General features: G+C 37.5%; 1 protein-coding gene across 1 annotated transcript in view; it reads left to right on the forward strand.

Annotated features, from left to right (window-relative positions):
• Positions 1–3,726: 3,726 nt before the first annotated feature.
• CPA3 (carboxypeptidase A3) overlaps positions 3,727–23,141 on the forward strand; it is a 30,052-nt gene continuing 10,637 nt past the window's right edge. The window contains 13 exon segments of the mRNA XM_060010082.1: positions 3,727–3,742; positions 3,745–3,793; positions 3,891–3,913; positions 3,916–3,965; positions 7,024–7,148; positions 15,050–15,152; positions 15,262–15,363; positions 16,401–16,502; positions 17,866–17,976; positions 18,868–18,958; positions 19,954–20,156; positions 21,836–21,889; positions 21,891–21,921. Of these exon segments, the coding sequence (XP_059866065.1) occupies positions 3,727–3,742; positions 3,745–3,793; positions 3,891–3,913; positions 3,916–3,965; positions 7,024–7,148; positions 15,050–15,152; positions 15,262–15,363; positions 16,401–16,502; positions 17,866–17,976; positions 18,868–18,958; positions 19,954–20,156; positions 21,836–21,889; positions 21,891–21,921 (1,060 nt within the window).

The raw sequence follows: 23,141 nt of genomic DNA on the forward strand, positions 1-23,141 counted from the left end.
AAACAGAAATTAGGAATATACATGGGCTTTTCTAAAATTTCAAGGAATTTTTAAGAATTAGAAATAGGAAAGCAAGTAAAATCCATGTACCTGAGATTTCCTGCACTGGAGACATTTTGGCTGTATCTCTTGCCAACTGAAAGTTAACAGCTAGCAGGCTAGCAGTGCCACTTGCCTGAGCTTCACCAAGAAAAAAGAGAAAAGAAGTTTCTGCTTTAGGCCTTCCTACTGCAATATAGTACTTTATGCCTTCCTGCCCGGCTGACCAGAGACTCTGCTGCCTTGCCAGGCCAGACATTGCCAAGCCTTGCCCACACAGGAGGCCCCTGGCTGTGAGGGCACCTCTCTTCTCCCTTTCTTCGACTAAGTCCCACCCTGAGAAGGACCTCGGACTGGCTCTAGGCTCCTTCAGTCCCTAACTCTCACCTCCCCAAAGCAGCAATTAACAAACAGCAGGGGCTCGGCCCCCTGGATCTTTCCTACCTCAAACAGTGCTGCTACAAAATAGCAAGACTGGTTTTCCAGTCTGGAATATGGGAGGTCTACATATCTAGAGTCACACCTCATGTGTTCACCTGCTTTGCCAGATAACCTATATGCACTGGACAAAGAGAGAATTTCAGGAGTAGAAGGAAGACGGAGGAACCATGATAGTTAATGATTTGGGGGCCAAATGGGGTCTTGATGAGCCTCTTAGGTCATCTCATTTGAGCAGGCAGTCACTCCCCCTCTAGCCAGGTCTGACACTGCCTGAATCACTCACCCACGTCTCTGTCCAGAAATGCCACCTTTCCTGCAACTAATAAAAGACAAGTTTCTCTGCAGCATTTTCCAGGGCAGTTTCATTTCAATGTTAAAAAATCCAATATCCGTAACTAAAGGCAACACATTTTTCTTTCAACATATCCTTTATGAGATATCTAAAGGTATTCCAGAAGTTTACTATATTTGATTTGAAGATAGAGAATTATTTGAAAGATTGTAGTAAATCACAAGAGAACTTCCACTTCCATTTTCTAGGACATTTCTTTCATAGTGATAATGTTTGAAAAATATGCAGAAAAGCATAGTTTAAGAAGTACAGTGGTATTTTTAACTGTGTCTAGACATACAAAAATCCTAGGAGTGCAAAGATCCAGAAAGATGGAAAATTACTGTCGTGTGAAGCATTCAACTTTAAATATTTTTAAAGAGATTAAATTAACCTATGAAACATCACACCATCTTACATAGTCCATCCTAAAATGATATGGTGTCTAACAACTATTCGTCCTACTCCATACATATGCCAAGACCTTTCATAAATCTTGATTCAGTAATACAAGGTTTTACTGAACTATGCCTGCTAAGAAACCATACTTGTTCTGAGAAAGAGCTCCAAAATATTCTTGAAATCCACCTATTGTACTGTTTCTCAGAGGCTAAATAGATTGGGGAGGGGTGGGAGGTCTTAAAGCATCATATGTCTATGTCCTATTCCAGAAACAAGGAACTGTCAATATGCAACAGATATTAAGAAGTCAAAGATTGTTTATCATCAAAGTCTTATCTTGAGAAATACCAGGATCCTTCAGACATTTACTTAGTTACCCAAATAAAAGTGTCCTTCCTAGCTGACCTGAAAAACAGACACATAAGCCTTCTCTATACAGTTTTAAAAGTAGTCACACAGAAAAAGGCTTTAACATAGAAAGTGTATCAGAATGCTAGAATTAAGAGTGACTTCTATTTTCTTCCTTCAACTTTTCCATATTTTGCTAAATTATTTTCAATGGGCATTTATTACTTTTAGAATCCAAACAAAATTCCAAAAAGCAAAACTATAACATAAAATTGTTTTTTCTTTAAGCAGTCCACATTAAAACAAATACAGAGAGAGATTTTGGCCTTACAGGACACAGCTACCACTCTAACCTACCACATGATACATGCTGATACTCATCAGTTCTGCAGCCTGACAGTGGCCAGCAAGTGTGTTTACAGAACTTGACAATTGTATTAACTGCTTAGAGGACACAGGCATGTTTTTTGTACCTACCATCCACCAAGTCCCTTACATATGCATCTCATTTAGCCCTCACAGCCACTTGTTATAGAGTCCCATGCGCATCCCTATTTTACAAATGAGGAAACCAAGGCCTGGAATGACTAGGCAGCCTGCTCAAGGTAAAGTAGCTAGTGTCTGGGAGCCACCCTGAGGTTACGTTTGTCTAACTCCAAAGTCAAGTTCTTCCTTTTCCTCTGTACTCCTGCCAAGCGCCCCCTTATAATCAACAGAGCGAGAATTTGCCTTGGGATTTTCTAGTGCTGATAAGCTTGTCCAATGTCAAGAACATGAAGGAATTTGTAAACCCCTCCACTTCCTTACCTGCAGGGTTGCAGCAAGGGAACCCTCTTGGGGGACCCGTCACATTGCACATCTATCAGGTGGAGAGGAATGAAGCTATCGCTGCTATACATATAACAGGGGCATCTCCCCAAAAGCATTATTTTGATAATAAAAATATACAACCATGACTCTGAGAAGTTTCATGTATGACCATCTATACATGAAGAGGTAGTTTTAAAGGAAATTCTAATAAGTTATCTGATTAAATTCACTCAGTATATTAGGTTACCTATAATTCTGGGTAAAAGTGTTGCCTTCTCCCAAATAATCCATAATTAACCGAGTTTTGTTCAAGATTAAAGACCTCCCCCCAAGACACTGTTTAAAATGGTTTATAAATGACTTTCAGTAATTCAACTTTCAAAAAGCATTTATTGGGCACCTACAGCATCTAGACCCTGAAGAGAGCAGCCCATGAACAAACATTTGAGCAACCATATTATCTTGCCCTCTAAATGTCCGCAAGTTGCTTTACGAATAGGGGTTCCCCCTGAGGACAGAGGGAGGGAAAAGGGAAAGGAGTGGGGAGTGAGTAATTTAGCCATTTCTGTAATGTTTACTTCTTTACCAAGAGAGGTACCGAGAAACGATGGCAAAAGTATAAAATCTAGACAGTGAACATATCAATGTTTTCCAGATTACTTACAGTACTTTTAGTATATTCAAAATAATTTGTAATCAAAAGTTCTTATTTTAACAATTTACAACGTAGCTTCAAAAACATCTGTTTTAGAGGGGTGGGAGAGGGAGGGGGGTGGGAGGGAGACGCAAGAGGGAAGAGATATGGGGATATATGTATACATATAGCTGATTCACTTTGTTATAAAGCAGAAACTAACACACCATTGTAAAGCAATTATACTCCAATAAAGATGTTAAAAAAAAATTTTTGCTATTAAGGACCACCCATCAGGGTTCTGTGGCCAGATACCCAAATTCATCTCGGGTTCCAAGTGCAAATTTAAACTGATTCCTTCCATCCTTCAATTCAAGCATATGGTAGAGTAGTATTTTAGAACAAAGAACTGGGTTCAAATCTCATCATACTAGCTCTGCTTCCTTGGGCAAGTTATTTGCTAAACAAGGAATTTGCCTCTCATCTCATCTGTAAAATGGGTATTTCCAACTGTAAAAGGTATATGAGTAGCATGGAATTCACCTGTCACCAAATGGGCATTTAGTATTAGTGTTGCCACCCTACTCCCCTCCCCAACTAGAAAATATGGTGGGGGGGGGCATTTTGTCCACCAGAACCCTAAGAGGAAATGAGCTGTTCCTCCAGATAAGAGCTGAGGCATAAAACTGGCAGAGGGGCTTGGGACAGACAAAGAAGAACCATGAGGTTCATCCTGCCTCTGGTTTGACCGCTATCACCCTTGCAATTGCTCCTGTCCGCTTTGACAGGTGAATCTTGCCACCCTGTGTTCCAGACTCCATGTGGGAAGAGGATTATGCAACGTTTCTTCACAGTTTACATGTTTCATCTTTTGTATTCTTAAAGGGAGAAGCTGTTACATGTGAAGCCCAGGATGAAAAACAAGCAAACATCATAAAGGACTTGGCCAAAACCAACCAGGTAAAGCAAATAGAGGGGTTTTTTAAATCTTTTCTTTCTGTTCCCTAAAACCTGCTTCTTTTGTCTTTTATTTTCAATGCCCACGGAGCTACCAAAGACAAAGATGGGGGAAGGGGGGCTTCCCTGGTGGCGCAGTGGTTGAGAGTCTGCCTGCCAGCGCAGGGGAAACGGGTTCGAGCCCTGGTCTGGGAGGATCCCACATGTCGCGGAGCAACTGGGCCCGTGAGCCACAACTACTGAGCCTGCGCGTCTGGAGCCTGTGGTCCGCGACAAGAGAGGCTGCGACAATGAGAGGCCCACGCACCGCGATGAAGAGTGGCCCCCGCTCGCTACAACTAGAGAAAGCCCGCGCACAGAAACGAAGACCCAACACAGCCATAAATAAATAAATAAATTAATTAATTTAAAAAAAAAAAGATGGGGGAAGGGACAGGAGCTACTTGGATAATTGAGCCAGTTGCCAGTACTTCCCTTTGTTTTTATTTATTTTTCCCCAAATTACCACTTCTGTTTTCCCACCCAAAAGCTTTGCAAACAACAGCTTTTTCTAGGTGAAAGTGTGAAATAGGGAGATGTTCCTGACACCTTTATCACGGCCTCTTCTCCCTCCCTGCTGATAGCGCCTTGCCTGCTCCATTCTCCTCACTCCCACACTGATCTGTACCACTGGCCTAATGTCTGTCAAAATTATGATAACATCAAGGTACTGGTTACCTGATAACAGCAATGCACTGGTTGATAATATCAAGATGTGACCCTTTCCAAGAGCAGGTCCATGGTGAAAGAAAACTCTTAAAGTTAGGTCAGTCTTTTAAAATCCAGTAGGCTAAAGTTATCATTTTCTCAGTTATTCAGCTGTTCCTATGCACAAGACACACTGTGCCAGCCACCTTACATACATCGTTTCAAATTCTCCATCAGACTTTCAATGTCAGTGTCAAAATGTAACTTGTTGAAAACAATAACTTAAGTTCAAAGACAGTAAATTAAATGACCAAGTTGACATATCAAATTTAAAGCCAGAATGGAATCTGAGATCTAGTCAGATACCCCCTTATCTCCACATCAAATCAATCAAAAGTTCTGCCTGTACTCATTCCCAAATGGTTTTCAAATCCATACTCTCCTCTTCCTTCCTCTGTCCCTGCCAAATTCACGTCTGCCCTACCTTTTACAGGGACAATTTCAATAGACAATTACAATTTGTCTCGTGTTCAGGGCCCTGCCTCCCACAAAGCCAAGTCTGCATGGCAAGTTGCTCTCTCTAAAGCCGGACAACTGCATTCCTCCACTTGAAGCTTTTTAGTGAGAGGCAGCCTCGTCTGGAAAGAGCATGGTCTTCAGAGGTTCAAACCCCAGCTCTACCCTAGCTCTGTGTCCTTATACAAGTTACTTAACCTCTCTGGGACTCAAATGCCTCCTCTGTAAAGTGGGGATAACAGTCACACCTACTTTCTAATGTTGTTGTAAAGACTAAATGAGCTAATATTTGGGTAATGCTCAGAAGTGGGCCTGGCCATACTAAGCACCATAGAAGCATCTTCTGTTGGGATCAGGGTGCTGTTCCAAGCACTTCATAATCTCCAACCTCTGCACTCCACCCTCTTTCTCACCCTTCAAGCACCATAAACACCAAAAACTCGCCCACTTTGGCCCTACACACCTTTTCTCAGGAGGAATGCACTTCCCTCTTTACTTGGCTCACTGCTATTTATTCTTCAAGACCCAGCTCAGGCAGTACCTCCTGGAGGAAGTCCTTCTCTGTTCATCAACTCTCATGACCCAGTTCGGGTTGCCTGTCGTGCTCCTAGAAGACTTGTGCTTGCCTCTGGCATTGGTCAGCATGTTGGAAGTGCATACACGGCTCTGTCTCCCACACTGAATTTCTTGCTTCTCTTGTATTAACCTCTACAACCCTGGCACCCAGCTCTGGACCTGGTGCTTAGTAAATGCTCATGATGGTTCACTGAGCCCTAACTCTTGCACTACATTACCCTGTTGGAACAGAGAGATTGCTATTGTGATTAGATGGCCCTACCTTTACATCACACGTTACATCTCTCATGTGTCTAATTCAGGCTGTAGCTTCCTGATCCAAATAAGCCAATAAATATTGGTTGGTTCACTGCAGCCCCCTATTGGCACATAACTGACTGACCTAGAGGTAGAGAGGAAGTCAATCACAAAACAGCCAGGTAGATTTAGACACGCCTGCAAGCTTAGCATGATGGGTAGAAAGTGAGCACTTTCTCTACATTTCCAAGGTTGGGAAATTATACTTCGTTGGGTTTCACAACTGAGTATGATTTTGAAGAACACGAATTGGAATCTTCTTAAATTACTTTAATCTGAATGCTATCTTTATAGTCCCATTCACCAAATTGCTGAAAGTCTCAGCTAGAGGAAGATAAAGAGAAGGGAATCAGGAGTTGCTAAATGCCTGCATGGCCCACATGTCACAGCTGTTTCACAATCTTCACAACACTCCCAATGGAGGACTGTTAGCCCCTTTTTTAGGCGCGAGGACTGAAACTCAAAGAGTTTTAGTAATTTGCCCAAGGACATACTGCTAGAAAAATGACATGGCTAGAGATTATGCTTTCATTGGACACAAACCTTCCAGGAATTCCAGAGTTTACTGGGACATGTGGTTCTGAGGCCTGACTCAGGAGCAGGGGCAGGGGAGGGTGATGCCATATATTAGTCCATATTCCCAATTAGAGACAGATGCTGTGGCTAAATCAATTGTGAAACAACTCCAACTGGCCCCAAGATGGTAGAAGCAAATGGATTACCCAAAAGCTGCTCATTCTTTTTGCAACTCTATATACTATGTCCTAAAAAAGTGATCAGTACAATAGTTTTTTTCCCACTCCCTAATATTCAACAATTCTTAAATACATTTGCAAAAATCTCATAGGTTTATTAAGAGTCCATACTTCAGTCACGTTGAACCTCAAATTCCTTTCATTGTGTATGACACATAGTCATTTCTTAATAAATATGTGTCGGGTGAGCAAATAAACAACTGCGACTAACACTGAACTCATCTGCACAGCTTGACTTCTGGCATCCAGACATCACCCACCATGTAGCTGCTAACATGACAGTGGATTTCCGAATTAGTGAAAAGGAATTCCAGTCCATTCAGGCTGCCTTCGATCAAAATAGAATGCACTATGAGTAAGTCCTAGGCAAATATTCAAATGTGCTAGAGACTCAAAGTCTTGGAGTCTTGAAATTGAAAGGCAAGTGTAATTTTTAAATTGGGTGCCCCAAAATGAAAGCTCTATCTATGAGATAAAATTTATAGTTACTTCCAAACAGACTAGGGAGGCCTGCTTATAAAAGTGATGAGCTCAAAGTTGGCCACTCAACTTCTATCTTATGTTTGCTATGATCTGCAAGAACAACAATTACGATATCTGCCATCTCTAAAACTCAGCCCCTGGTAAGGACACAGTGCACGTGATCAGGCATGGACGGTTTGGTCACACTCGTCACCCCTGCCGCGTAATCAACCCAGAGCTCAGCACTACTAATGACTACCAGCACCACATTCTTGTATTTGAATTCTCCTGATACATAAAAGGAGACCCTAACAATGTTCATCCTTGAGTCAGAGATGTAGGAATGTAAAATACATAATAAATAAATAATTCTTTACGCAAGAAATTCTTCCCCAGAGAAAGCAAAAACAATGCAGTAAAACAAGACAAATCTAAGAGGAGAGAATTCTCGAATGGCCAAAGATGCAGAAATGAGTCGCTGTGGTCCCACAGAGAAATAAAAGGAAATTGGAACTTAGCACTAACCATGGGTCATGCAGTCTAGGCCCTGGGGCAACAAATAAGAAGGGAGCCCAGAGATGAATATCACAAATCAATATACAGCATAGAAAACAAAATGTCTTTTTATACTTTAAAGTATTTAGCAATTTGATGTACTGAGGGATCCTGTACTCCCCCAGCCCTTGTCATTCCAGTATTCCCCTTTATTAAGAACCCCACCACTCAAAACTGCTAAACACCAGTTCTTTCTTTTTGACTTGCTATTTCATGCCTCTGCTACCTAACTTAGTGCTGTAACTCAAAAGGCCTTCTACTTCTGGCTCAGACAAAGATCCTATAATGTCATATGACAGAGCAGGATTTGATTGTATTTATTATATTGCTTCAATATTCCTAGTAAATATAAATACTACTGAAATGAAGGAAACACATACATAGACAAGTAAACAAAAAATATTCCTGTCTGTGGCTTAATGGCTTAAAGTCACAGGCTATTATGTGTGATTGTTTTTATCACTGTCTTTGTTTTTGCTGTTGTTTCAAGAGGGCTGTAAAACAAATGTAGTAGTTAATATATGGGGAGAACATATTCAAAATTAATTTATACCAGCATTTAAACCTTTTTAATTAATATACTGATGTATGTTTTTCTATGATTTTATAAATTGTACCATTAAAATTAGAAGTAGACAGTTTATAAATATACCTTCAAATCACAGAAATTAGTAGTGTGTTATGGACTGTATGCGTTTGCTGAGGTCGATATGACGTCTTGTTTCTTTCATCTAAAAGAAATCACCCCTCTACCCTATATACTCCCTGGTGACCGTGTCTCTTGAATCACTTCACAGCCAGACTTCTCAAATGTGTGCCTCAATTATTACAATCTTCACTTTACTTCATTAATATAAACCTGACCCAGATTCCTATGATCAACTAATTCTTACAAAGTATCTAGCCCAAGCTAAAATATATTTTAGTTGGCAAACTGTATAATTTGGTTTGAACAGCAGGGTAAAAATGAAGCAGTATGTTTCCTTAATATCCTGGTAATGTAGACAAGCAGCTAGTTGCTCAACACTGAGTGTCCACAGTGGAATAAATCACTGTCACAGAAGACACCCAGGCAGGGGGCTGCCATCTTTCCATTTTATCAAATAACTCACATCAGCCCTTTCTCCTCTTTGGTCCTCTCCTAGCCTGGAACAATTCTGACTCAAACAGAGTTGTCTAAATCCAGATCCTCGCGAGTACTGTGAAACGTTTTCACTTTGCCTTATGCCAAATACTTCCTTGCTGTCTACATCAAGAACCAAAGTGTTAAACTACCTATAAAAACTAGTTTTATCGGGGCTTCCCTGGTGGCGCAGTGGTTGAGAGTCTGCCTGCCGATGCAGGGGTGACAGGTTCGTGCCCCAGTCCAGGAGGATCCCACTTGCAGCGGAGCAGCTAGGCCCGTGAGCCATGGCCGCTGAGCCTGCGCGTCCGGAGCCTGTACTCCACAACGGGAGAGGCCACAGCAGTGAGAGGCCCACGTACCGCCAAAAAAAAAAAAAAAAAAAAAACTAGTTTTATCTAATTAGAAGATGATTTCTAGAAATTGGTCCAAATTAGCCACAGTTGTGAGAAAGCCACATAATTAGATAGTTACCTTCCTCAGAAATATAAATATGTAAAGTGATCTGTGCAGACAAGAACTATTTAAAAGCTTGTCTCCAAGTACTAATTATATAGATAATTTTATCTGCATATTAATTACATGTGTTACGTGGTGTCAGTCAGTAACAGAAGAAGGTTCTAAGAACAGAAACATCTGGTTGGACCCAGACACCAGTCAGAATAAAACCACAATAAGAGGCTGGCTTGACACAATGATTTACTAAGACACCCTTCATTAGACAGTGCATATAAACCACTACTTAGTTTAAAGCAATCTGTGTGATATTTTTTTTTAATTTTCAGAAAATTAAATTACCAAGACAGATTTTATTTTAAAGCAGCATATTTGCTCCCTTTCTTTCCCTTTACATTCTTACAAAATCACAAAAGGCCAAGCCTAAAAATCAAATAATATGTATATACTAACAAACCTGAACAGACTGGTTCAATAATATCTAAAAGAATGCACATCCCTTGAACTGAGCCTTAAAGGACAGACACCATATTTAGAATCAGCAGTTGAAAACCCTAGTGTTTTTATTAATTTTTCTACATTTTAGATATTCGTATTTTAGATACATTTTAGATTATCTCTTCTTTGATCAAAAGTTAAAATTAGAAAATAAAGAGTTGTTAATGAAAGGTAATTCAGGAAACAACTAATATAATAGTAAAACTCAAATGATACAATTAAGTAAAATCTTATTAAGACCCACATAAGATTATGTGAGAAATGTGGAAGAGATCTATACCAAACTGATCATCAACACTTCATATTAATGTCTAATTACCTAATAATGTTCAGTCAGATAAAAATCCATATTCCAAGTATATGCATGGTTCTATCAAATAAGTATTTCAATCAAATAAATCATTCTAGTGTTTCATCCTATTCATTTTTCCTTCTGCTCCACATTTTTATATATTCCTTACCCAAGAATAAAATGGGTATTGTTAATACCTGATACAAATGTCAAAGAGATGTTGGTCATGGTGGAAAGCAGAAGAGTGTGGTAGATAAGAATGTAGATTCTGGAGTGAAGGTGTCTGAATCTAGTCCCATTTAAGCCATGCATTAGGTATTCAACATTGACAGTGCATTTAACTTCTCTCCATCTCATTTTCTTCATCTTTAAAATGATGTTTCATAGGGGTTTCATGAAGATTGGCTGGGACCATATAATGTTCTTTGGCTGGTTCCTTTACTACTTTTATTAATGCAAGTGGAGGAAAGACCACTTATACATGTGCTTACATGCGCATGTGCACACACATGCGCACACACTGTGCAACAGGGGATAACTAGAGACTATCATCAGCTGCACCTTTTCCCTCCTACTGAATAAATTAGTGCCTTAAAGTTTATTACCCAACACAGAGGTATGCCTCAAATGCTGGGGGAAATCCATGTTGATAAGTGCCAAGTATGATACAAAGTAACCCAATTAGGGAGTTACTGGAGACAAATGAGATCCTGTAGAAACCTGAAATCATGCTTTTTGAGTAGACCCTATCCTGCAGGAATGTGGGCATGGGGGAAACGCAGTCCAGACCAGCTTATAAGACACCATAACAATGACTCTGCCTCCCTGAAACATCCTTCCCCACTACAGTTACACACACACACACACACATACCCCGAAGCTCATGGCAGTCACATATACTGGCACACAGTTCTCCATTCCTTCCTTTTTGTTATGGAAGTACACTTGAGTACAATATTATATTTGTTTCAGGTGGATACCATAGTGATTCAGTATTTTTACAGAAGACACTCCATTAAAAGTTACTATAAAATAATGGTTATAATTCCCTGTTCTGTACAATATATTCTTGCTGCTTATCTATTCTTATGTATAGTAGTTTGCATCTCTTAATCCCATACCCCTATCTTTTCCCTCTCTACATCCCTCTCCCCACTATTTTGTTTTCTAAATCTGTGAGTCTGTTTCTGTTTTGCTATATATATATATTTGCTTGCTTTATTTTTTTAGATTCCACAAATAAGTGATATCATACAGTATTTCTCTTTCTCTGTTTGACTTATTTCACTAAGCATAATATTCTCTAGGTCCATCCATGTTGCTGCAAATGGCAGAATTTCATTCTTTTTTATGGCTGAGTAATATTCCATTGTATATGTATGTGTGTGTGTACACACACACACACCACGTATTCTTTATCCATTTGTCTGTTGATGGACACCTGGGTTGCTTCCATATCTTGGCTATTGTAAATAGTGTTGCTATGAACATTCAGGTGCATGTATCTTTTCAAATTAGTGTTTTTGTTTTTTCTGGATATATACCCAGGAGTGGAATTGCTGGATCATATGGTAGTTTTATTTTCAGTTTTTTGAGGAACCTCCATACTGTTTTCCATAGTGGGGCACCAATTTACATTCCCATCAACAGCATAGGAGGGTTTCCTTTCCTCCACATCCTCGCTAACATTTGTTATTTGTAGACTTTCTGATGATGGCCATTCTGACAAGTATGAGGTGATATCTCGTTGTTGTGATTTGCATTTCTCTAATAACTAACAATGTTGAGCATCTTTTTCATGTGCCTGTTAGCCATCCATATGTCTTCTTTGAAAAAATGTCTTTTCAGGTCTTCTGTCCAATTTCTGATTGGGTTGTTTTTTTTTTTATAATTGAGTTGTATGAGCTGTTTATACATTTTGGGTATTAACCCCCTGTCGGTCATATAATTTGCAAATATTTTCTCCCATTCAGTAGGTTGTCTTTTTGTTTTCTCGATGGTTTTCCTTTGCTGTGCAAAAGTTTTTAAGTTTAATTAGGTCCCATTTGTTTATTTTTGCTTCTTTTACCTAAGGAGACAGATCCAAAAAAATATTGGTACAATTTATGTCAACGACTGTTCTTCCTATGTTCTCTTGTAGGAGTTTTATGGTTTCAGGTCTTATATTTAGATCATTAATCCATTTTGAGTTTATTTTTGTATATAGAGTGAGGAAATGTTCTAATCTCACTATTTTAGATGTATCTGTCCTGTTTTCCCAGGACCACTTATTGAAGAGATGAGAATGTCTCTTCAATATATTCTTCCCTCCTTTCATATATTCTTCCCTCCTTTGTCACAGATTAATGACCATAGGTACATATATTTATTCCTAGGGTCTCTATTCTGTTCTATTGATCTATGTGCCTGTTTTTGTGTCAGTACTCTACTGTTTTGATTACTGCAGCTTTGTAGTATAGTCTGAAGTCAGAGAGAGTGATACCTCCAGCTAACCGAATCCAACAATATATATAAAGGATCATACACCATGATCAAGTGGGATTTATTCCAGGGATGCAAGGATGGTTCAATATTCACAGATCAATCAATATGATATACCACATTAACAAAAGGAAGAATAAAAAAATCACATGATCATCTCAATAGATGCAGAAAAAGCATCTGACAAAATTCAACATCCATTCATGATAAAACCTCTCATCAAAGTAGGTATAAAGGGAATATATCTCAACATAAAAGCCATTTATTACAAATCCAAGCTTGGGTTCAAGCTAGGTGAAAAGCTGAAAGCCCTTCCTGTAAATTGAGGAACAAGACACAGATGTCCACTCTTGCCACTTCTATTTAACATAGTATTGGAAGTCCTAGCCACAGCAATCAGACAAGAGTAAGAAATAAAAGTCATCCAAAGTGGAAGGGAAGAGGTAAAATTATCACTATTTGCAGATGACAAGATACTTTACATAGAAAACCCTAAAGTCTCTATCCAAAAACTATTAGAACTAATAAATGAATTCAACAAAGTTGCAGGATACAAGATTAACATGTAAAAATCTGTTGCTTTTCTATACACTAATAATGAACTATCAGAAAGAGAAAGGAAAAAAAAAAATTCTGTTTAAAATCGCATCAAAAAGAATAAAATACCAGAGAATAAACTTAACCAAGGAGGTGAAAAACCTATATTATGAAAACTATAAAACACTGATGAAGGAAACTGAAGATGATACAAATCCCATGCTCTTGGATTAGAAGAATTAATATTGTTAAAATGGCCATACTACTCAACTTACATATTTAATGCAATCCCTATCAAAACACCCATGACATTTTTCACAGAACCTGAACAAATAATCCTAAAATTTATATGTACCCACAAAAGACCACATATTGCCAAAGCAATCTCCATATCCTCTTTTTTACTCTCTAAAAGCAGAAGGAGGGAGTCTTGAAATTGTCAACATAATATTCATTTTGCCTCTTCTCTGAACTTACCAGCTCTCTGATCTTGAGACTCAGGCTTCCTGGAGAGCTGGTCAACTGGGCAAACCTTGAACAAGCCTCAGTAGACTAAGAAGACTATAGATCTGACAGCAATACCCAGGGATTTCACTCCTTGTGTTGGAGGCACTGCTGTATGTGGTTTAGCTAGAGTACTGAAGTCATACATCTCTAAGTTCAAATCCCAACTTCTGTATTTTAGTTATATCCATGTTGGAAATCTACCTAACCTCTATAAAAATGGGAGTTATAATGGTACCCAATTAAGAGTGTTGATGTAAAGATTAAGTGAAAAATGTAAATAACATGCTGAACAGAGTGCCTGGTACATAAGAAAGACTCAGTAAATAGCCATTTCTATCATTAAATCCTCAGGGATAATTATTTATCCTTTCACCTATATTTAGGAACAATTTTTAACAAATTAAGCAAATCTTGGAGAGCTAAAATAATATCTGAGAGAAAGTAATTTGGTTTCATCTACTTAAACCTGGCTGCTGGTTAGTGGAAGGGCTCATGAAAATAACATCTGGCCATAGTTCTTAATTTCCAGCCTTAGGCTTAATTTCTAGTCTTTATCAGCAACAATCTGTTACCATTCTGATGTCTTCATGCAGCTGCATTTGTGGAAAGGTCTCACACGATTTTCTTTTGCTGCTGTTATCACAAGAGCTAAATTGATATGTGTAAGTCTAAAAATATTCTTAGATATAAGCTTCCTGTGACTAATTAATACTGCCGTATGCTACAAATCAACCTCTGAGACCATAAAATCTCTCTTTTCCCTGGTTCCTCTACTTCTATTAATGCAGGTGGAGCAAAAGCCACATACCCTCTTTAGAGCTTAAGACACTTAATTATGTCTGTAGAGACAACCCAGAATATAACTTCCAAACTTCTCAGACTTCATGTGAGTTTTAGTGCAACATGCCCCACCTGATTCCAAATTTGTTGTCATAATTTTTTTCAAAGAAATCCCAGATTCATCCTAGGTCAAAAGCCAAGCATACAGTGAGTTAGATATAATATGCATAATAATGTGCTTGTCACTGATGTTAATGGGAATCAATATTCATGAGCAGTACTTGGTCTCATGTGCTAAATAAACTCTAATTAAGAGTATACCTCATTTATGTTCTTCCTCTACACTCAATCAGTCAATCAGCAAGAACAGCACAACTCTAGATAAATGGGAAGATTGGAAGCCAGACACATGACAGATCTAAAAGACATGGTTACAGAATAAAGAAGAAACAAGGTAAACTTGATCTAAGATAGAGATGAAGGAAGAGAAAATTTCTGTAAATGAAAGATAACTGTTTTTCTTTCTCCAGTAAATGTGTATTTTATCATTCCCCCTGTCAAACAGAATCTTGATTCACGATGTACAAGAAGAGGTTGAGAAACAGTTTGATGTCAAAGAAGATATCCCAGGCAGGCACAGCTATGCAAAATACAATAACTGGGACGAGGTATAGTATAAAATGCCTGCACTTCCAAAAAGAAAAACGTCACCCTCAACATTTGTTGTCTTTTAGTTTTCTTTTATTCTAATCTCTCAAAATTGTTTTTGTTCTTAAGATTGTTGCTTGGACTGAAAAAATGGTACATAAGCATCCTAAAATGGTCTCTCGTATTAAAATTGGAACTACTGTTGAAGATAATCCACTGTATGTTCTCAAGGTAAAAGTAATTTAAGAACTACAGATTCTTACTATTGTTGAAAAATATGAATGTAAGAGTTACTTTGTGACACAACTAGCTAATTTTTAGACAATAAAAAGTCTTATTTCTTTGAAGAACATATAAGCTCTAGATATCCATTCAAGAATAGAAGTGCCAGGTGGTTTTACGTAGAACCAAGAAAGTCCCTGAATAAACCACCTGACAGACACAGTGGACAAAACCAGACAAGTTTCTTATCCCATATCTTTATAACAAGAGTTTATGATGTCCCTGGTGTATAAAACAGTTTTCCATCCATTAAAATTCAGTGAAACTGTTGACTAAATGTCAGGAAGAAAATAAACTGAAGAATCATATAATCATAGGATCCCGGTACAGTAAGTGAGGCATTTCAACTCTGTGTTGATAGGGAATTCCCTTCTATGACCGAGCTGACAATTGCCATTCAACTGCTACGGGATTTTTGTACATCCAAAGACATTGCTCCCTAAAGCATCCCCTTAATAACTGAGAAGCCCTTCCTTACCCTGATTTCCCATCCATTCATGCTCTCCAATCACTCAAAACAAATCTAAATTCTCTAAAATGACAGTTCTTCAAATACGCAGCCACTAACCCTCCTCCCCACTGCAAACACAACTACAAAATCTTTTCCACTCCAGGCTAAACATCATGTTTATGAAGTATGAAAAACAAAAGGAAATGGCAGAAACAGAAGCAACTTTATAATCTTTTTCTCAGGCCAAAGGATGTTAGCAATAAAATAACAATAGATTGTGATTTTTTTAAACCCTAAAAGCAACTCTAACACTAAGAAAATTTTTTGAAAAATATACTATGAAATAGATTATGAATTATGCATTTTAAGGATACATGCCATGGTCCTCCCTAAGAAAAATATGTGCATACACAGTTACTCATTCAACAGAAGACAGGTGAAAGAATCGCTCTGATACTATGAATGAGTATTTGGACAACAAGAGATCAGTGTGTAAGTTCATGTAAAATAATATATCAAATTTATTTTTTAAAAGATTGGGGAAAAGGATGAAAGAAGAAAGGCTATTTTTATGGACTGTGGCATCCATGCACGAGAATGGATCTCCCCAGCATTCTGCCAGTGGTTTGTCTATCGGGTAAATCAATTGGAACAGTCACACAATTCTCCTTTGATTGTCAAGTCTCCATCACTTCACTGAGTGGCAACACCCCTTTACAAATGAGTGCAGTTCCTCTTAACAAGAAGAGCCCACATTTGGTGCTGTCAGGAAATAAACACTCTGGATTTTACTCATCATTGAGGTTTTTATAAAATTGTCACCTTCCTTTAAACTTCTTGAACTCCAGCTGACAGTTTATAAAACTAAAAAAACAATTTTTGGCTACAATATGGTTTTTCCTATAGTTAAGTATGGGAAATCTGAAACAATCTTTATATTACAACCTACAAACTTGGCCTTTCTTCAGTGAGTTCAAAGCACAGAACATTAGTTCCTGTTTAGATATTGAATTGGCTATGCACACATTTGGAATTTTCATGCTTAAATTTCCTTCCCAAGTGAAAAATGACTCATTTTTAAAAAAAAGTAAATCCACTTTATAAGTTTGTTGTTCTTCTCACTCTATTTCTATTGTATTCTGACTCCTACTATCTTTTAACTTTCTCTTCTCTGCCAGCTTTTGCATACATCATGCTGCTGGAATATGACATCACAACTGCTTTCAGGGCAAGGATACTTTCCACTAGGAATGAATCTGCCAGTAGAACTCATTTATCCCTGCAGTTGTTTTAGTTCTTCCAGCTGAGGGCCGAGAGCTCAGCTTACTTAAGTAATAAGCTCGCTTACGTAAGCCATAAAGGAACACACAAGATAGGGCTACAAGAAATGTCTTGGCTCCAGTACAGATATACCTGGAAGAGATTTTCCAAGAATAATGAGAGATTTTAGGTAGCCATAGAAAGTCCAGATAATTAGAGAAATTTCCATCTGATGTGAGAAAACAAGTTGATTGGTCAATCTAAATGCTCTAATTTTTTTATTAACAAGGTGTTTTTCCTTTAATCCTACTTATAATTAATTCATGAATCCTCCCCAATATCTACATATTCTTATGCTTACAAATTCAATATATATTTACTGAAAGATGTGAGGAAAAGAATCTATTTAAAACAAGTTGCATTGCTAATTTTTCACTTGGCCTCTCTTCTTTCCATAAAACATATCTTGCATGCTACATTTGGAATGCTACAAGTCTTGATAATTAAATGATCCTTCAAAGAATATTTAGTTCAATTAATTTCACTAGTCTGAATAAGTGTCATTTTTTTCTGTCATATATATGGGTTATTTATCTTTATGCAGTTTAGGGGAAATATGTTTGAAATCATGTGACAGGCAAATGGACTTAAGGAGTGGTAATCATTACAATTATAACCACAGCTTTCCACACGGTAGCTAAACTTTGTACCAATAGCTTAATTTTTTCCTACCCCTACAGGCAACCAAAACTTATGGTAAAAACAAAATTATGACCAAACTCCTGGACCGAATGAATTTTTATGTTCTTCCTGTGTTCAATGTTGATGGATATATTTGGTCATGGAGACAGGTACTGCTCTGTAGTCTCTTGTTTGCATTTAGGTAATATATTATTTACCGACTTTCATGCACATTGAGTGTTATGCACTAAGTTTAAGGTTTGGTTAATCAATTACAGTTCAGAAAAGTATATTTTTAAAAACTCAGTTTCAACTAAGGAACGCATGATTTCCTGGTTACGCAGGAGTTCTTAAAATAATATGAAATTTCCGCTGCTGAAGCTAGTAATGCAGAAAAATGAAATAAAGCACTAATTATAAAGGAAATGTATATTATACAATATGGCAAAAGTATTTCTAGCTAAGAGTAAAAGTCATTTAGAGACATTCTGAACATAATGATTTCAAAACAAAATCATTGTATTCCATCAATTTGGGACAGAATCTGCAGTGGAATAATTGTATCAAAAAATAAATATAAGAGTGACACAGATATCTGTCTTTTAAGAGAATTCTTTATACCCTGCTGTTGCTAAATAAGATTTTGAGATTTCAGACAGATACTATCACAAAAAGTTATTTTCTGAAAATTATGCTCCAACAATCACAATTTGACCTGTATTATATCTGAATCTATAAATGGTGAAAGATGTAACGAAGGTAAAATTCAAATTATAGGTAATTTCAGAACAAAATTGATCATTTTTTAATACTCAGAACTAATCAACAGTTTTTAAAACTAACTGAATTTTTTATCAAGGCCTTAAACTATTAATATAAAAAACATTTCTGAAAATATTACAAGTTATAAGAAAAATTTTTTTTTCTTTATATAATGGGTCTCAGGTTAACTAGATAAATTTCAAATAAAGCTGTAGCCACCTGCAGGGAGAATCTGAAATGATCAAATTGAAAAATGCTAACTGAGCTTGTGTAAACACTTTCATCATTCAATACTGCAGGACCGCATGTGGAGAAAAAATCGTTCCAAGAACCAACGTTCCAAATGCATTGGAACTGACCTCAATAGGAACTTTAATGTCTCATGGAACTGTGAGTAGCAGACAAGATCTCAAGGGAAATAGCTCTAAAGAGTGTTTAGACACCGAATTTAGTTAAACTACCTACTTATTCAGTAAAGATAGGTATTCCCTAAGTGTTAATTTTCTAATCTAAAAAATGAAAGATAATCATCACTACCATAGAAGTATTATGAATGTTTTGTTGAATGGGTGGAAGTAGGAGGTAGGGCTGTTTATCAAACAATCTCTTACTCAATATATCTAGCTTGCTAAAAATCAGGCACAATCCAGAAATTCTGATAATCTGAACAGAGATCTCAGGTCCCTCCTCTTCCTGATCTGATAAAATATGAGAAATACCAGTGGTTAGAACCAACATATAGGTAGTTCTTCAGATGTGTAGTGAAAAGAAACATCTGGGGCAAAGAAAGTGAAAAGGTTGCAGGAAAAAGCAATGATAAGCAGAGGCCTGCTACGTCAGATGATGCTGCAGCTGCTACACAACTATTACTTTATCATTACATACATTCAAAGAGAAATTGCCACTATCCCAATTCTTAAATTTCTTCTTCATCTAACTTTGTTGAAAATACCACCTCAGCATCTAATTCTATTCTACCATAATGAATATGATAATAGCACATATCCCTAAGTGAAAGCTGCCTACTGAAACAGGTTAAAGAAACTCAGGCTCAGCGAAGGTAATATACAGCAGTCTCCAATGAGTTAGAGCTGAGGCTGAATTGGAACTGACTCCAGGCCCTGGGCTGCTTCTGATGCGTTATTCCTGTGACCCTGGGAAACGGAGGGAAAATAAACAAGGCTAAGAATAAGAATATTCAAGTGGGCTAACTCTGTTATACTCTTGAGTTATGCGTACAGAGTTAGTCTGCAGGGACACTGAGGCAGCCCTATAAACCTGGGAGACTAAAATGTTAAAAACATTTTGTGAATCCCTGTCAAACAAAGTAAGGGCTGTACTGATGGGGGGCAGATTCTGATCTCATCCCTCCATGTCCTCTGCAGCTTTCCCTCACACCAAGGACCCACGTCGGGAGATCTATGGGGGCCCTGCACCAGAGTCTGAGAAAGAGACCAAAGCTGTCACTGACTTCATTGGAAGCCACCGAAAATCAATCAAGGCTTACCTTACCTTCCATTCCTACTCCCAGATGCTACTGTTTCCCTAAGGATATACATCAGAACTGCCACCTAACCACGAGGAACTGGTATGTAGGAAAAGCCTGTGGTTTATGCACTGACACCACCATTGACTTTCAGTCTGTTCATCATTAACAACTTGGGTTATCTTGAAAAAATTTCACATTTGAATACCAAAGAAGAGAACTAATGAAGTCTACCTTAGAGTTAAAACCATAACCTTAGGTTAATTTTTTCATGTGATAAAAGTACATAGGTAATAGAATCTTTTGATATGATTCTAAGATAAAGCCAGTATGAAGAAAGGTCTAGGCTACCAGAGTAGAATTCCATTACTACACAGATGTTGCCTAGTTAAATATTCACCATGGGTCATAACATAAAACCATACACAGCAAAAGCCTAAGACAATAGCAAAAACATCTGCTATTCCTGTCACCGAGACACCAGATTTAAGGAGAGCAATTGTATTTTTATCCTCCTGATCAACTTAGAAATTACATTAATTCTTTTATTAACCAAGGAAAGAAATTTTGAATGATTGTGAAGCTTCTGCACTAAAAACATACTCTCTCCAAAACTATGATCCACTAAGCATTCTTTTCCTTTCTGTGAAAACTATTTGATCATGTTAGCTTTAAAAAAAAAAATTCTGCGTATGAGGGATAAATATTTTTAATTGCTCTAGAAAAAATAAAAGCTGTGATTCAAATACTGCCTCACAAATTTTTTTTTAATTTTTTAGAGTTTACAATTGCCTTTCTGACTTGAGTCGATTGTTTTCAGCATTCAATTCTGAGTGGGAGCAAAGATTTGAACCAGTCATTAAAAGCTTCTGTTTATATACAACAAATATACAAGCAATATGTGGCCCAAAGAGCCATTTATTTAATCAATCTAGTTGAGAATCTGAACCCATGAGTTTTATTAATTTATGCAAAGGTACAGCAATGCAATTCAATCTACCCTTAGGAAAATGGTATTATGGATTAAAAAAATACAAATATACAAAACAAACCATTCTGAGTAAAGTTAAGTGTTCTTACACAGCAACGAAATTGATTAAGAAAAAAACTTACTTTTTGGTTATATACATTATACATGTAGACTAAACAAAATCTTCACTAGAGTACAAAAATGTTAGTGACTATATTCCATTAAAATGAATTCCAATAATCATTCCCATAGCACAAAACACTATTGTGTATTAAAGGTCATAAGCTGCCACTCAAGAAGAAAAACTCTAGTTTAAACAGAAGTACTTTAAAAAGGAGTCAAGCACCTTTCTTCTTCCCTTGGCATACTAAAATCATATGCGGAGAAAGACATATGGTGGTACGGAACCTATGAAGACCGAGGAAGGAGGAACATGGGAGAAACTGACTTTGAGAGAGACAAATATCTGAAGCCAAAATAAAATCTGAGAGGAAAAAGAAAGAATATGTTTTTTTAGAAGGAAGGTCAGAAGTCATAAGGAAGAAAAGGAGGGAGGGAGAGAGGAAAGAAGAGTATGAAGAAAGGATAGAAACACAAGCTATGATATTACTGTACATAATTGATTTCACATTTAGAAGGCCTCACAATGACAATACATATATCTTACTGAAAATAAATTTCTCACTCATTTATTTTATTTTGATCTTCAAATGCCAAATAACCAGTAAAATCGACTTTTTTTAATCTCCAGTGAATTAACGGCATTCACATGGTATCCAGTTATCCCACTCCTACTTCCCTTTCTATCCAGGCCAAAGTTGCAAAGATTGGCACTGATGTCCTATCAACTCAGTATGAACCCACTCCACACCTGTGGTCCAACAGCATCGACCATTTGTACATTTTTCCTATTATTTATTGTGTCACTTCCCCTAATTCTCTTTTAGAGACATTAAAGAAAGTTATACAATTTGTAAGTTAGGATTAGAACATCTTGGAACTGCTAATTTAAACTTTGGTTTTAACAGGAGATTCTGAATTATACGTGAATCTAGGAGACAGATTCCACCCTTTTGGGGGGGATAAGATTTTTCTAGAAACAAATTATCCTGAACTTTTACAAGGCTACAAGGTCGACAGAAGTAATTACATCAAGACAAATTTACAGTTTAATTCTTTCATCATCCTATTCTCTACCACCACTACCACCACCATTTTATCCTCACAGGAACTAACAAGAATTAACTGGGGCAGAGTCAATTCTTTTTTTTTTAACCATTTAACTCTGACTGGACTCTTTCTTCCTTGGCCTTGTCCCTATGCAAGCACAGTCTTTTCCCTAGCTCCTAGGGGTAAAACGGGTAGGCCCACAGTTTCAGCCACTCTGCTCGTGTAAAGCCAGTCTCCTGTCCCTCTCACCAGCCCCTTCCTACTGTGTTCAACCGAAATCTATATGGTGGATTAAGAAAGGAGGTCACAAGGTCCTAGTTCTGCTGCTTTTGCTTTAGTGTCTGAGCACCACTTCTTAATGTTCACTATTTTTAAACTATCTTTGTCTTTGCATTTTTTAATTATTGACATAGATTTCTTACAAGTCAGGCACTGTGCTCAGCCCTTGATTTTCACAATCTCAGTTACTCCTCACAATGTTCGATGAGGTGTGCAGTACTTGCAACTAGCTTAACTGGGATTCAATCCCAGGTTTTAACAAAACCGAGTCCGTGATCTTGACCACTGCGCATACTGCTTTCCCATTTGGTTTTTGCAGCTAAAATAACTAGGGATTTCTGTTTTCAAGCAATAGAAATAAATTCATTTAGTTTTCACCAAAGACCATTAATTCAGACCCTGGGAAGTGAGACTATTTCTCCTCAGATCCCACTGATCTTAGTTTGGAAATTCTTTAGTAAAACTCGCCTTTTCTCCAAACTGTTTCCAAGTTTAACTTCTTAGTGCCAAACTTTACAGGAAATTCCAATGAAACTGCTCACAAAACCTTAACTTCCTAACAAAATTTAATTCCTCAAAAGCAAGGATTACACTTCAGATCTCCTCTCAGATCATACAATATCTAGTATGGGGCAGGGAACAATAACAGAATTAATTCTCATAAACTT

The sequence above is a fragment of the Delphinus delphis genome, chromosome 4, assembly GCF_949987515.2.
Source record: "Delphinus delphis chromosome 4, mDelDel1.2, whole genome shotgun sequence".
Lineage (NCBI taxonomy): Eukaryota > Metazoa > Chordata > Mammalia > Artiodactyla > Delphinidae > Delphinus > Delphinus delphis.